The 14,042-nt window shown below is 40.1% G+C and overlaps 1 protein-coding gene across 1 annotated transcript in view; it reads right to left on the reverse strand.

The window, feature by feature from the left end:
* The window catches only part of NYAP2 (neuronal tyrosine-phosphorylated phosphoinositide-3-kinase adaptor 2), a gene marked incomplete at both ends in the record, with an annotated part of 254,889 nt that overhangs the window by 113,086 nt on the left and 127,761 nt on the right, over window positions 1-14,042 (reverse strand). Inside the window, one exon of the mRNA XM_082658329.1 lies at window positions 2,530-3,624. Coding sequence (XP_082514455.1) covers window positions 2,530-3,624 — 1,095 coding nt within the window. The remainder of the gene's footprint in view (window positions 1-2,529; window positions 3,625-14,042) is intronic.

Genomic DNA, 14,042 nt, shown 5'->3' on the forward strand with positions numbered 1-14,042 from the left:
TTGTATCACTGAGTGTACTGCAGCAGTAATTGTAGGTTAACTTTCAATTATCAACAATTTTGGATCTACATTTTGGATTACAGGAAGATTCTGAGAGCCCCTATGATTTTGTCAACATCAGATAGTGTTCTTCTATTTTCTTCCAGAGTCAAAAGTAAATGGCATTGGATTATTCATTAGAAACACTATGTGCATTTTTCCTCCCTTCCATTTGTGTAAAGTAAAATATTGGAATTCATGTAACCCAGGGCATGACCTTCCTCTGAAGGGTTGATACACAGTTAATAGCCCATGGGAAGGAATTTAATCCTTGGATCCCTAAAAAGCTATAAAGAGCCTAGATCACTTCTCCATGTACAAGCTTGGTTTTAGAAGCACACAAAGCTCATTTTGGAGTCGAATGGAGAAGTCTGTGACATATAGCACATAGAGTGATTCTAACAGATGGATTTTTCTTGAAATAACTTCATTAGTTAATCACTTTTTTTTACATATACTTTTTCTAGCTAACTGGTATAGCTGCCAGCTGGAGCTGCTAAGAATCCTCCAAAGAAACTGGTAGGTAGGGAGAATATTGGCTAATTTCACCAATTCTTGGATGAAACTTCTACTAATTTCATACTAACCATCACGTATTTTGAGAGTAAAATCTTTTCCTTTATTTTTTTTTCAACTTTTTCCAAAAACCTTACTTATCTGTGTTTAAACCAAATCAATCATATGGAAAAAACTTTCAATTTTAATAAATTGTCTAGATCAGAGTTTCCCATACTTGACACTATTGACATTGTGGATGAGATAATCCTTTTTTTTTTCTGTTCTTTGCTTTTGTTTTTTTTAATTTTTGTAGCAGGTTGTCCTGTGCATTGTAGGCTGTTGAGGAGCATCCCTGGTCTCTACCCACTTGATGTCAGTAGCATCCCCAGTTGTGACAACCAAAGATGTCTCCAGACATTACTGAATGTCCCTGGGGGCAAAATCACCCCAGCTGAGAACCACCACTCTAGAAATAGGAGGTTCCTAGTTTTAATTCAATTTTTTAAATAATTTTTAAAATATTTTAGTGTATTCATGTATGTATTTAATTCAAGATATGTCTAAAATATGAGAAGTTTTTGCCTTTCAGTCAGGTAAATGAAATGTTTTTATTGGGGAGGGAGGGAGTAGAATTATTGAAGTGGTTAATGCTTTCATCAATCTCTCTGGTTAAAGAGAAAAAAAGACAAGATAAATGGCTCTCAACTACCAATGAATATTAATTATCTAAGGAGTGTCATCATCATCTTCATCAGACATGTTGAAGAGTTCTTTTCCTTTAAAGAAGGTCCTCAATGTAACTGTATGAGTAGAATAATAAAATCCTGTGGTGGGATCATTTGAGATGTAAGTGATTAATTTTCAGCTTAGATGCCCTAAGGCATTTTTAAATAAAGGAAAGCAGTGTAATTTAATGAAATGAACATTGAGAAAACTGGGATCTGTTTTGACTTTACGGTATCATTAGGCAGTGATTTGGGGCTCACAAAAGGATTAGCCATTCAGATAGAGACATTCCCTGGCCTTTGAAATTCAGGGGTAAATATAATGTTCCCCTCCTACTTATGACTTAGTGATCTTTCTGTAATTTATATATTGATGGATATAGGAAGAGTACCATGGGAATAAGATGCTAATTACCAAGGGTTTTAAAAGGGAAATAGTGAGCCTATTCTAGTTTAGCAGGAAAGTAAGAATGTAACAACATGAAGTATGTGGAAAGAATCATTCATTGTTTTTTAAAAAAGTAATGATTCTATTCGAATTGCTTTCTTTGCAGCAAAGGCTTTCTAATACACATTTGCTCAAGCAGGCTCTTAATACAAGATAATTTTAACACTTAACCAATTCCATGTTTGAATGTATAATTTCCCCCCCAAATCGAGACATGTACCTAAAAATTTTATAGTGATCTGTTTTCTGTTAGATTTCCCACAGCCCCTGAAGAATTTAGATCTTACACTTTATTTTAAATTTAAAACTGATTCTTTTTAATATGTTATATTGTGCAGACCATCACTTTTCGTCCTCTCAGAATGCATTATCTCCTATTTTTTTTTTGGTGTCTTAAAAGTATGACGCAAATCTATTACTTTACAATTCTAGAAGGCAGAAGTCTGAAATGGGTTTCACTTGCCTAAAATGAAGCCTGTAGGCCGGGCTGCCATTCCTTCTGAAGGCTCTAGGGGAGCATCTGTTCCCTTGACTATTCAATCTTCTAGAGGTTTCCTGATTTCTTGGCTCATGGCCCCCTCCTCCATCTTCAAAACCCGGAGGGGCAGCATCTTCATCTCTCTGACTCAGACTGCCCTGCCTCTGTCTTTCACTTTTAAGGACCCATGAGACCGCACTGTTTCCTTGGATATGGCAAAAGCAAAATCACACATCTTTGGATTTCAGCTCAAAGGACCAAATATCACTACTACGTGCCTTATCTGTACATCATGGGGTTCACTGCCCTCAAGTCACAAACGAAAGCGTCTGTGCACTTACTTTCTGCAGGTTCTTTAGGGCGGCGGCCGCTGGACGACTTCCTCAGCAGGCTGCGTCCCGAGGTAAAGAGGCTGGTTAGTTCCTCCAAAGGACTCGTGGGTGTTCTGGACCGGGAACCGCTCGGAGCCGACCCGTAGGTATTGACCGAGGCATTGACCATCTTGCTCCCATCTTGCGACACCGGTCTGGGGGTCAAATGAGGCACTGATGGAGAGCTCCTGGAGAGGCTGCCTGAATGCACGGCATCGTAGGGCGGGGGCCTTTTGAGGCTGAGCGGGGTCAGGGACCTGCCCATGCTAACGGGTGACGGAGAGGCAGAGTGACTTTTGGGGTAGCCGTGGGGAGACTGCGTTCGGTATAGAGTGGAAGGCGGGGGAGGGGACGAGGAGAGAACCGAGGCAGCAGGAACGGGTCCCAGGGCTCCTGCCTGGTCTTTCTCCAGTTTAGGGTGGCCGGAGGCCTGGGACGGCAAGGAGGATGGTGACGCCCCGGCTTGCTGTTTCATATAAGACACGTTTTCCAACACAGGAAGCTTTGTGACCTCCAGGGGGGTGAGCGGAGACTCATCAGAGTTGGGGGAGCACTGCACAGGGGCCGGGGGGAACACCAGCAGCGGGGGTCTATGAGAAAGCAGGTTGGGAAAGGGCGGAGGAATGTCACAGAGCAAACCCTTCGGGGTACATGGCACTGAGGACTTGGCCGAGTCCAAGTCAGGCACCGTGGGAGTAGCACACTGCGAAGAACAACTGTGATGGTCAAGGTCACACTTTGAGTCTTGACCTAAGTCGTCAAAAATGGGGTATTTCATTTCTTCGTAGACGGCCTCACTCTGGTCGTCGTCGTCTTTCCGGAAGTCTCTGAGAATGTTCCCCACCATCTCAATATACACGGGTTCCTCCTCCTCGGGGCCCCCTGAGGGGCTGCTGACCTGGGAGAGGGAGGGGTCCCGAGGGAGTGAGGTCCTCCGGGGCACGTGCTTCTTGACATATGTTTCGTCAAAAGAAGTGCTGAGCTGAGTGTTTGGATTCCGTTTTGGTTTTGGAGGAGGAATCTTCTTTGAATATTCATCACTGTGGGGTCTTGGCTTCGCTGACACTAAAAGAATAAGGAGAAAAAAAAAACATAAAACAGATGAGTACAATAGGAAAGCTTTCAAATATGACTTTCAGGTGGATTTACTGCCTAAACATTGGAGGGGAGGGGTAATGCTGCGTTTCAAGCTGGAGACGTAGACTATAAATCCAACAAAAGTCAAACATTTCCATATTTAGAAAAATATGATGCAAGAACAGTAGTAATATGTATCTTCAAACTAATATAAATAATCCAACACGGATAAATGCATTAAGACCAGGACTTACTCATCCCTCTGTCTTAGAATTCCTAAATAGAAACTTCAGATGACACAATTGCATAAAAACAATCACACAGTTCATAAAAATCAACTTCTAAGAATTCAGCAACAAAGAAACTTAGGGGAAAAAATCTAGAGTTTCTATTAGTACAAATGGTTACAAAAATACCATGGGGACTGAGCCCTTTAAATGATGTGGCTATTACACATGATCACATCTTGCTTTTATTTGGGGTAAAAATGTTCCAGCCTGCTAGACTTAATCTCTGTCTTGGTTCAGATAAATAACTTTTATACAGATGGGTCTGATTCTTCAGGGGAAATTGATGTGAACATTTTATGAGGCTAGACAAGTTAATCTCCAAATCTCCAGGTATTGTTGATTATGGTGTATTTGTTTTAGTTCATAAGATCTCTTATGATATCCCAAATGCTGTCTTGGAATGAATTTATTGCCCTGACACATCAGAACCCCCTAGAGAGTTTTACAAGAGAATAATAATCAAGAGAATGATGTGTAAGCTGCAAGAATAACTTCTGGAAACTCACAACAGATATGCATACAAGTACACCCCACAGCCCCCCTTGTAATGGAACATAAACTTCTGACTCCATCTAGTAGGTTGGAACAGGCTGGCAATGTGTCTGTGACTGCAATCAATTGTTTAGCATGCAGGGAAAGTACTGGAGCCTTGATATTATCTCATTGTGCTGATATATGATTACAATGATTATCATTTTTATGCAATGTGGCAGAATGTAGTTGCTTGTGGTAAGTGGTAGCATATAATGTAAGTTGACGGTATAGCTTATAGGTGTACACCTATGAGAAAAGAACAGGCTTCTCTATAATTTGCAGCTTGAAGGGAGGGGAGGTCTCAAGGCACAAACCAGGAAACACCCCAAATTTTCTGGGTTTTTTTTTCAACTAGCAAAACTTATGACATAGGAGCTTTTCTAAAACTTACTATTGGAGAAGCAAGTGCTTAGAGATAAGTTAGGTGGCTGCTTTATGCATCAATCGTGCCTTCAGAGAAAGAGAACCCATCAAACATTCTAGCAGTGGCTATATCTTTTGCTTCTCTAGGTCATTCCTGCTTTCAAATATTCTACTCCATTGTACCCATGGTGATGGTTTCACTCACTACAATCAAGCAGCTTGTTGAAGGGAAGTTTCTTAATGTATGTCGACTTTTCCTTAACTTACAATAGGAAAAAACTAGATGCCATTTTACAGGGGGACGATACAGCAGTAGAGACTTTTAGTGTCAAAAGGGAAAAGCCTAGGGACATAATGGAATGAAAACTATCCAGATAATTCTTTAGGCGGGACCCAAAGTGACCAATAGCTCTTCTCTATATCTCCTACCGGTCATACATGTTTATTGGTTTTGAAATCTACCATGCATGTTAATTTTCATATGATTCAAACAGATCATCAGACTACATACAAAAATTGGAGCCCAAATAAAGTAAACCCATAAATTAATGAGTGAGATTGACTTAGAACTGGAGGGACTTTGAAAGAGCCAGGACTTAGAACAAAAGTCCATCCAGATTACTCTTCTGAAGCTTGTTTCCTGCCATGCTCCACCTCAGTGTGTCATCCTAGGCTAAGTAACTCACACTCTAGGAATATCTGCCACTGACTATTGAGTTCTAGGAGCTGGATGGTGTGAGAAGTAGCAAGGTGTTCTGTAAATGGAGAGTTAACCAAAAGCTAGGAATGAATGTGTGTCCATGAGATGGATAACTTCATTATATGCTTAAAGTCATACTTAGAATAAGATTTTCATTTTTCTCTGGTTCCTAAATTATAATTCACTGCCGTTTTCTTTGACCCTTCCCTAAACATAGACTTGGGTTGTTGTACGGACAGAAATAACAGGACAGGCAGAGCCCAAGCCTAGGTAGAAACACTGCATTGAGGGAAGACCATAACCCAGGATTCCCGGGAAGCTAGAGATCAGTGGTAGAGCTGAGAGTGACATGATATTCAGGGAAGCAGCAGCCTCTTCCCTGGAACCAACATCCCTCTTCCCCCATAGATTGGAAGGTGGCCTTTGGAATAGGCAAGACCAATGTCTGGGTTGCGCTCAGAATATGCAACTTTGTTTGCCAAAAGATCAGAAAAAAATGAAATAAAGACCCGCCATATCTATGAAATGTGGAAGAAAGAAAAAGGTTCTATTCTAGAACACAACATAGTTAGAATTAAGGTAACTATTCATTATGAAGAAATTGTGATAATTTATTTGAACTGTTAGGACAACTTCAGTACCAAACCAAGTGCAGGTATTATCTGACGAGTGGGATTAAGTATAATATGTGACTCTTATGATGACTCTGAGGTAATCGAAATTGACAGTTGCTATGGACTGAACTGTGTCCCCTCCACAAATTCATATGTTGAAGTCCTAACCCCCAATGTGATGTTATTTGGAGGTAGATCCTTTGAGAGATAATTGGGTCATGAGGTCACGAGGGCTGGGTCCTCATGATGGATGAGATTAGTGCCCTTATAAGAGGAGTCACTGGGGTATCTTCGTTGTCTTATTCTCTCCACCATGTGAGGACATAGTGAGAAGGTTGCCATCTGCAAGGCAGTAAGAGAATTCTCCCCAGAAACTGACTATGTTGGCACCTTGATCTTAGACTTCTGGCCTCAAGAACTATGAGAAAATATATGTCTGTTGTTTAAGCCACCCAGTCTGTGGAATTTTGTTATGTCAGCTTGAGATGACATAGACAAGAGAATACTGATTGAGCCCTATGTAAAGACCCTATAAAGCTAACTCCTGAGCACCCACTTTTTCATCCTCTGGCACTGTAATACTTTAATAAGCTTTGCTACTTGAAGAATTAATTTAACTCTTTCCCAGTCTTTTCAATGTAACCAGCACCTTCCCTTGCCCGGTACCTCCTCACCCCTGAAGCCACATCACAGAAAGCATATTACAGGTGAATACAGAGATGCTGATCCCAGGTACACCCAGGAGCATCCTTCCACCATATTGCCTGTTATTCTGATTCTTCTTAATCTGATGCTCCAACTTCTGATTCGTGCCAAGGCACGTGCCATATTATTTAATTAGACCCATTTTCTAGATGCTCTTTGTTTTCTGTAGTTGTTTGCTTTGGCATATAGACTCCCTGCTCCACTAGGTTTTGTATGTTCTGCTGCCCACCATCAGAAGCAGTTCTCCAGCCAACCTTGCCCAGCAAATCCTTCATTATCTGGGCAAGCTTCTTCCCTCTCCCCTTCCCTGTGTGGTGAAAAGAGCCTAATGCAGGCAGATTCATATAATTCAAACACATTTTGTTTCCTGCTCCTCTTCCTTTGTATGAATCCAAATTTAAAATGAGAGAAATGAGGATTATTTAGTGAGTAAAGCAATAAGTAAATTACAGCCAATCGGGATGAATAAACAGATTCATTCCTTCAGTATTGGGAGACTTTTCTTCCAGGCAATGTCTGGTTCCCATTCCATATCCTCCTTGCAATCTCATGGCTCTCTCCGAAAAGTCAGAGGAGGGAATAATTTCATCGCTAATGAAATGATTTTTCTCTGCATTTGCGACATCATCTGGTTTCACCTTATTCCATGTATTGAGTAAATATGAAATTTTGTTTCAACTGTCATATCTGCTTTGTTTGTTTTTTGTTTACCCAAATAAGAAAAAGTCTGAAATTTTTAGCAACTTTGCCTCATGATTTATTCTAGTTTAACATCACCCTGGGGAATTAAAAATTAAGGGAAAACTCATGTTTCAAAAGTTATTTCTTTAGAAGGTGCTTAAAAATAGTCTTGATCTACATATATAGGTGCTGAACTACTGCTAATAAAAGACAATCAAAATTGCATTGCAAATTTCAACACTTAACCAAATTCAACCACAATAAAAAGGTGATTTTTATTGCTCTTAAATGAATTTTAAATCATTACTAATAAGTCCAAAGATAGAAGCAATAATCCCTGTTCAGCTCCAGAACACAAATTTCATGCTTAAAATAGTATAATGACAGTAGCATTGAATAAGCAGAAAGTGACATTTTTGAAATGAAATATCTGAGCACAAAGGTAATGCATGGCTTTCAGTCATGCCCAGATGATCTGTCTTTCAGAGTTAATTTTGGAAATCTGCCATGTCCCTTGTCAAGCTATCCTTCTGAAATAATATTTTCCTTACTAAAAAAAAAAGTGTACTGTAAAACCAGGCTTTGGTGTCTGTGAATATTCTTGACCCAAGAAGTGAAAAAAGAGACGACATCACAGGTGGGTATTTCCCCTGATGGAAAGTCTCTTTGGTCACAGACTCCCAGAAGTTGAAGGACTCTTAGAGATTATCCAACCCAAACTCCATATATCACTGATGAAGAAATATAAATGCCTTATCAACTACTTTAAAAAAACCTCATAATGTCAATTCAATCTTTTATAACTTTTAAAACAAAGGAAAGAAATAAGGGGGGAAAGCTCTGTAATTCATTATTTTGTATATGGCATAAAGTATCATTTTAAAAGGTCTTCTCACCCATGCTTATAGTGGTATTATTGCATGGCCTGGTTATAGAGGTATACTTAAAGAGCTCTGGTTATAGAGATATATTTAAATATGTAATTCAAACTGGGAGATTAGAGTCCAGTGAACAGAAGTAACGGCCACACTCTGTGATACTGAACTGGCTGATTCTAGAAGGTGAGAGGCACATTTCCCACTTTCAGCAGAATTGTGCTCACAATAACTCTCTTTTCACAACTCACAATTCCAGAGGTTTGAGCAATATTTTTATTTTCAGTCACAAGCCCCATAATGCCATCCACAAAATTGTTCTTTTCTTATTTTATTTTATTTTTTAAATTAAGGTGTCTGTAAAGGGATGGGAGTTACAAATACCCTTGGTCTGCTTACAGTGGGACCAAGAAAGTGTGATAATGTGCAAAAAGGATCAGGTTTGGAATTGTAGTATCTGTGCTGTAATACCATCCTGGATCTGCCAGCAATGAAAACACAGAATTCAGATCAAAGTGTGGATGGAAACAGTGTAAGACATGGGGCTGGATCAACACTATGGTCTTAAAGTTGAGTGGGAATGAAAAAGCCTTAGCTTAAATTAGATACAGGGCATTTCTTATGAACAAGAAAAGATGACTCAAAGGACAGACTTGAGCACTGAGAGAGCAAAACTAAGAACCACAGAGAACCAAAACTAGGGGAAGCTTGGCCCTAATCAATAAATTCTGCTCCCGAATAGGGAGAACTGGGCACACGTGCACAACTGGATTTCCGAATTGGTATAAACCAGTGACTTCTGTGTGACTCCCCTCTCTCAAGCTCCTACTTTTTTTTTTTTTTTTTTTTTTTTTTTTGCAGTACTCAGGCCTCTCACTGCTATGGCCTCTCCTGTTGCGAAGCACAGGCTCCGGACGCGCAGGCTCAGCGGCCATGGCTCACGGGCCCAGCCACTCCGTGGCATGTGGGATCTTCCCGAACTGGGGCACGAACCTGTGTCCCCTGCATCGGCAGGCGGACTCTCAACCACTGCGCCACCAGGGAAGCCCGCTCCTGCTTTTCTGAACAAGACTGTACCCTGCAGTTTTCCTGCTCCTGACCTGCCAGTCTATGTCAGGTTTTGTAGGGCAGATAAATTGTACTTTTAGTTCAAAGACCTTTGCATATGAGGAATTTCACTCAACGTGCCACATGGGCATGATTTAGATGATGAAATCCTAGATTTCAAGCTGATGGTGTAATGCAACGAAACTTCTGGGCAATATTTGCCTACTGGAAATATTGGGACTTGAGGGCAAGTTGTGATAGACAGTCTTCCAAGGGAGCCACCCTTAATTCCTTCCTTCCTTCCTTGTGTGTTTTCCACCTTTCAATAGGTGGTCTATGTCCCTCTCCTCAAATCAGGGCAAGCCTTGTGACTTACCTTGACCAACAGAATGTGGCGGAAGTGATATTCTGAGTCTTGAATTTAAGAGAACCGACAGCTTTCACTTCCTCTATCTGAAAAGCCAATTGCCATGTAAAACCTCTTAGACCAAAAAGCTATGAAGAAACTCAACCTAGTTTTGCAAAGAGGCCACACGGAGGAGAAAGACAGCCCAGGAATGTGAGTAAAGCCTTGTCGGACCTTCTAACCCATCCCGCCTGCCAGCTGAACACAGCCAAATGAGAGACCCCCAACCAATGACACATAGAGTAGAAGAACTACCCATACAAGCCCACTCAACTCACCAAACAATAAGTAATAAACTGTTACTGCTTTAAGCCATAGCATTTTGGGTCAGTGTATTGCACAGCATAGATAACTAAAAAAAAAATCCTAAAATTAATTTCCTGTTTTATGTAGCTATCTCATAGAAAATGCTATTGTTATTTTCACAGAACTAGGGTACAGTGTGCACCCTGAGGAAACAGAAAGCATCCTACCAGAATAGGGAAATTAAAGAAGTAAGCTTGCCTTCTGAGTATTACAAAATCACCACAGGATGATTCAGAGAAGAGATATAAAAAGAGATTACATACTTTCTGGTCAAAAAGACTGGATTGAAATCAGAGGGAAGGTATTAACATATGTAAAGGAAGAACAAACAGAGGGGATCTTTTTAGCCACAAGGATTATAAAACCAGAAAACTCACAGAGCAAAAGATGGTGGACACTCACAGCAATGCCCGGGGGATCTGGTCCTCTGTTATATCCCTGTGTGGGGATGGCCCCAGCACACTGATAGAAACTAAAGCTTTGACCTATATGATTCTTACGAGTCATTCCTTCTCTAACTTCAGTTTCATCAAGAAACTTTTTAATAAGAGTGATTTCCAAAATATTATGCATATATTTCACATTAGAAACCAGCAAGGTGGAATTCTGGTTTCATACACTGCTATGGTCTGAATGTTTGTGTCCTCCCCACCCCCAAATTCATATAATGGAATCTTAACATTCAATGTCATGGTGTTAGAAGGCGGGCCTTTGGGAGGTAATTAGTTCATGAGTGTGGAGCCCTCATGAAGGAGAATAACGGCCCTATGAAAGAGACCCTACAGAGCTCCCCAGCCCCTTCTGCTATGTGAGGACATTGAAGAGGTCAGCAGTCTGCCGCCTGGAACCTGACCAGAACATGACCATGCTGGCACCCTGGTCAGGTACTTCCAGCCTCCAGAACTGTGAAAAAATCATTTCTGTTGTTTATAGGTCTGCGGTGTTTTGTTATAGCAGCCTAAAGAGAGACATGCACCCATCTCTTTTGAGCTTGGCTACTTTGACATCTTGGTTATTCTAGACATCTAAGGATGGAGTTTCTGAGTTTATAGATTAAAAGCCAATACTTTATCAGGGAAAATTCACCACAATAACACCATTGCATGGGAATCTGTCCAGACAGGCAGCCAGCATTCCTAAAGAGACATGACTCTATTTATAAAGTTGATCACAAATATCCAATTTGATATTTCCATCCCAGGGAAATGATCTTGTTTCCCAGTCTCCCCCTGCTCTAGTCATGGGATGCCCTTTAGACATAGCTCACTTGGAAAGAACAGAGAGTGGCTGTATTGCGGGCCTTTCCTTGGCTACGCTACTGCAGCCTCTCAGACTCCACCTGCCATTCCAAACTTTACACAAGTTGAGAAGGAATAGAGAAAAGAACTGGAGGAAACGTATCCATCAGGGAGAAAGACCATCCTGCAGGGATGATCTCCGTCAGACAGGATGCTAAACTATTAGATTCCACAACTGACAAAAACTCTTTTCTTGATAAAACAGTAGTTGGGCTCTTGAACCTTCCTCTAGGCCTATTTATGCACTTCCCTGTAGAACCCACTATTTGTAATAATCCTGCCGAAGCCAGTTTACCCAGAAACCCCCACCCTCTATATCTGATCACCCTTGATATCTGATTGGGTTCCGCATCCTCCACCGTACTCCCAGTGATGTCTGACCATCCTGGCCTGTCTTCAGCAAGAATCCTCTTAGGTCAGTTTAGCCAGAAATCCCCCCTTACCCTTGTGTTTCCTCTTAGTAATTTTCCATCCGATGACTCCCACCCTGCTTCCTAGCTCTAATAATTCCCACTTGCCCCGTAATGTATTTGGAATTGACCTCAGTTCTATACTGAGGTCTCTTTTCCCCTATTGCAATAGTCCTAAATAAAATCTAGTTTTACCATTTACTGTCCAGCTCTGGCTTTTGTTTGACATCCCTGAGTTATACATAGCTGGTTTCTTCCTAGTACTCAGATCTCAGCAAAAAAAAAAAAAAATTCACTTCTTCAGAGAAGTCTTCCATGACCATCCAATCAGTACTTAATCACACGGGATATTTCTCTTGTTTGTTTCTCAGCTGGTTTATTATGTAAGCATAATGACTTAAAATTTTCAATTCTCTTTCTCATACATTCCTTCAGATATTCATCCTTCTTCCCTCCATTTTCAATGTGTTTTAATGAAAGTTGATCTCCTTAGAGTGTTTAGGTGTACTTAATCTTAAAGACTAGTCTTATTTTAAAAAACAACCTAAATAAAACTCTATGTCTACGTTACTACAGGTTCCCCAAGCCAAAAACTCTCTTGGTTTTATCTATGCATACCAATCACCTCCACATAGTGGCCAATCAAATGATACTTAGGAAGGCCAAGTCAGAGAAAGTAATACATATATTTAAAACTTAGGCATAGCTGAGTTATTAAACCACTGGTTATAACTCTTTATCCCTTTGCTCAAATATTTTGAAGCCAGAGAGAAAGGAAGAGAAAGGAAGTAAGCAAATAAGTTAATTTCCTGAGTCCTGAACGAAAAAAATGTGATAACAAAAAAGTAGCCACGGAAAATGCATGATGCTGAGAACCCAATAGAAGCCCAGTTAATTTAGATTCAACGCAGGAGGATACAATGTTAAAGAAAACTAAGTTGGGAGAAAAATCCGATGAACGGTTGGAACATTTTCCCCTGTCCGTTGGGCAGTCAACTTTGTGGAAGCCAAATCCCTGCAGTTCCATAGATACAGTTTACTGAGGATTATCCTTTGTAAATCTCTTCTGGTTGAGATAGGAAGATAGAAATGTTTGTGATCTTTTAAAGTATCTGAGATCACAGAGGAAGCAGCATGAAATTACAGAACTATAAAACATTTCATTTAAGTTCACTGAAGTTGTGTTGATGTGTTCTAACATCTGTAATGAAAATATAGGAGGAAGAGGAAGAAGAAGGGGGGGTAGGAAGAGGAGGAAAAAGAGAAGAAGAAGGAGGAGAATAAGAATAGTTACCCTGTATCAAATGCATTTTTTGGTATCAGGCAATGTGTTTTGGGGAGACTATTTTATTTAATACCTACAACATCCCTAGGAGGTAAATGCTATTATAAACCCTGTTTTATGGGCACTGAGATTACATTATAGAGAAATTAAATTACTTGCCCAAGTGGTAGAAACTGGCTTTGAACCCAGGTGATCTGACTCTAGTTGCCATACAGTCAAAGAATAATTTGCCTTTATAGATGATGATGCATTCTTGTTTTACAAATATATAGTTAAGGGGGTTTTAAACATTTTTTAAAAAACAGTACCAATACTCTTTCATGAATCCGATTAGCCTGAACTCCAATTCCAATTTAGTAGTTGTATAACCTTGGGAAAGTCAACTCTAACCTTTGTAAGCCTTGTTGAACTCAACTGTTAAGTGACTGTAATGATGCATGTTCGCAGGATGTTGTGAGGGTTTAAAAAGACACTGACCTGAAGTGTTTGGCATACTGCCTGGGCCATAGGAAGGGCTTAAAAAGTAAAGCCAATATCATTATCAATTATTATCAGTATTCATTAAAAGTCTCTCTACGTTGGAAGATACGTAATGAGAGCGTACGCTTTCACGCATACTTGACATTTATTTAGCACTGAGCTATCAAAATTAATGGTGCCAGTGCCCACGAGCCTACCAGTTCTGGGAAACTGTAAAATGAGTGATTGCCTAAATATAGATTTTATGTTCATTGAACTATGAGATCAATATTTCAGTTTCCTTTGGTATTAGGGTTATATCTTATGTATAGCCACGTAATAGAATTGAATTTATTTTGGAAGATGTAATCCTTCCTTTAGAGATATATAGGCTTTGGAATTTTCTGGACATTATCATTTCGGTGTTGGCACT

The sequence above is a fragment of the Grampus griseus genome (genome assembly GCF_964374135.1).
Source record: "Grampus griseus genome assembly, chromosome: 7".
Classification (NCBI taxonomy): Eukaryota; Metazoa; Chordata; class Mammalia; order Artiodactyla; family Delphinidae; genus Grampus; species Grampus griseus.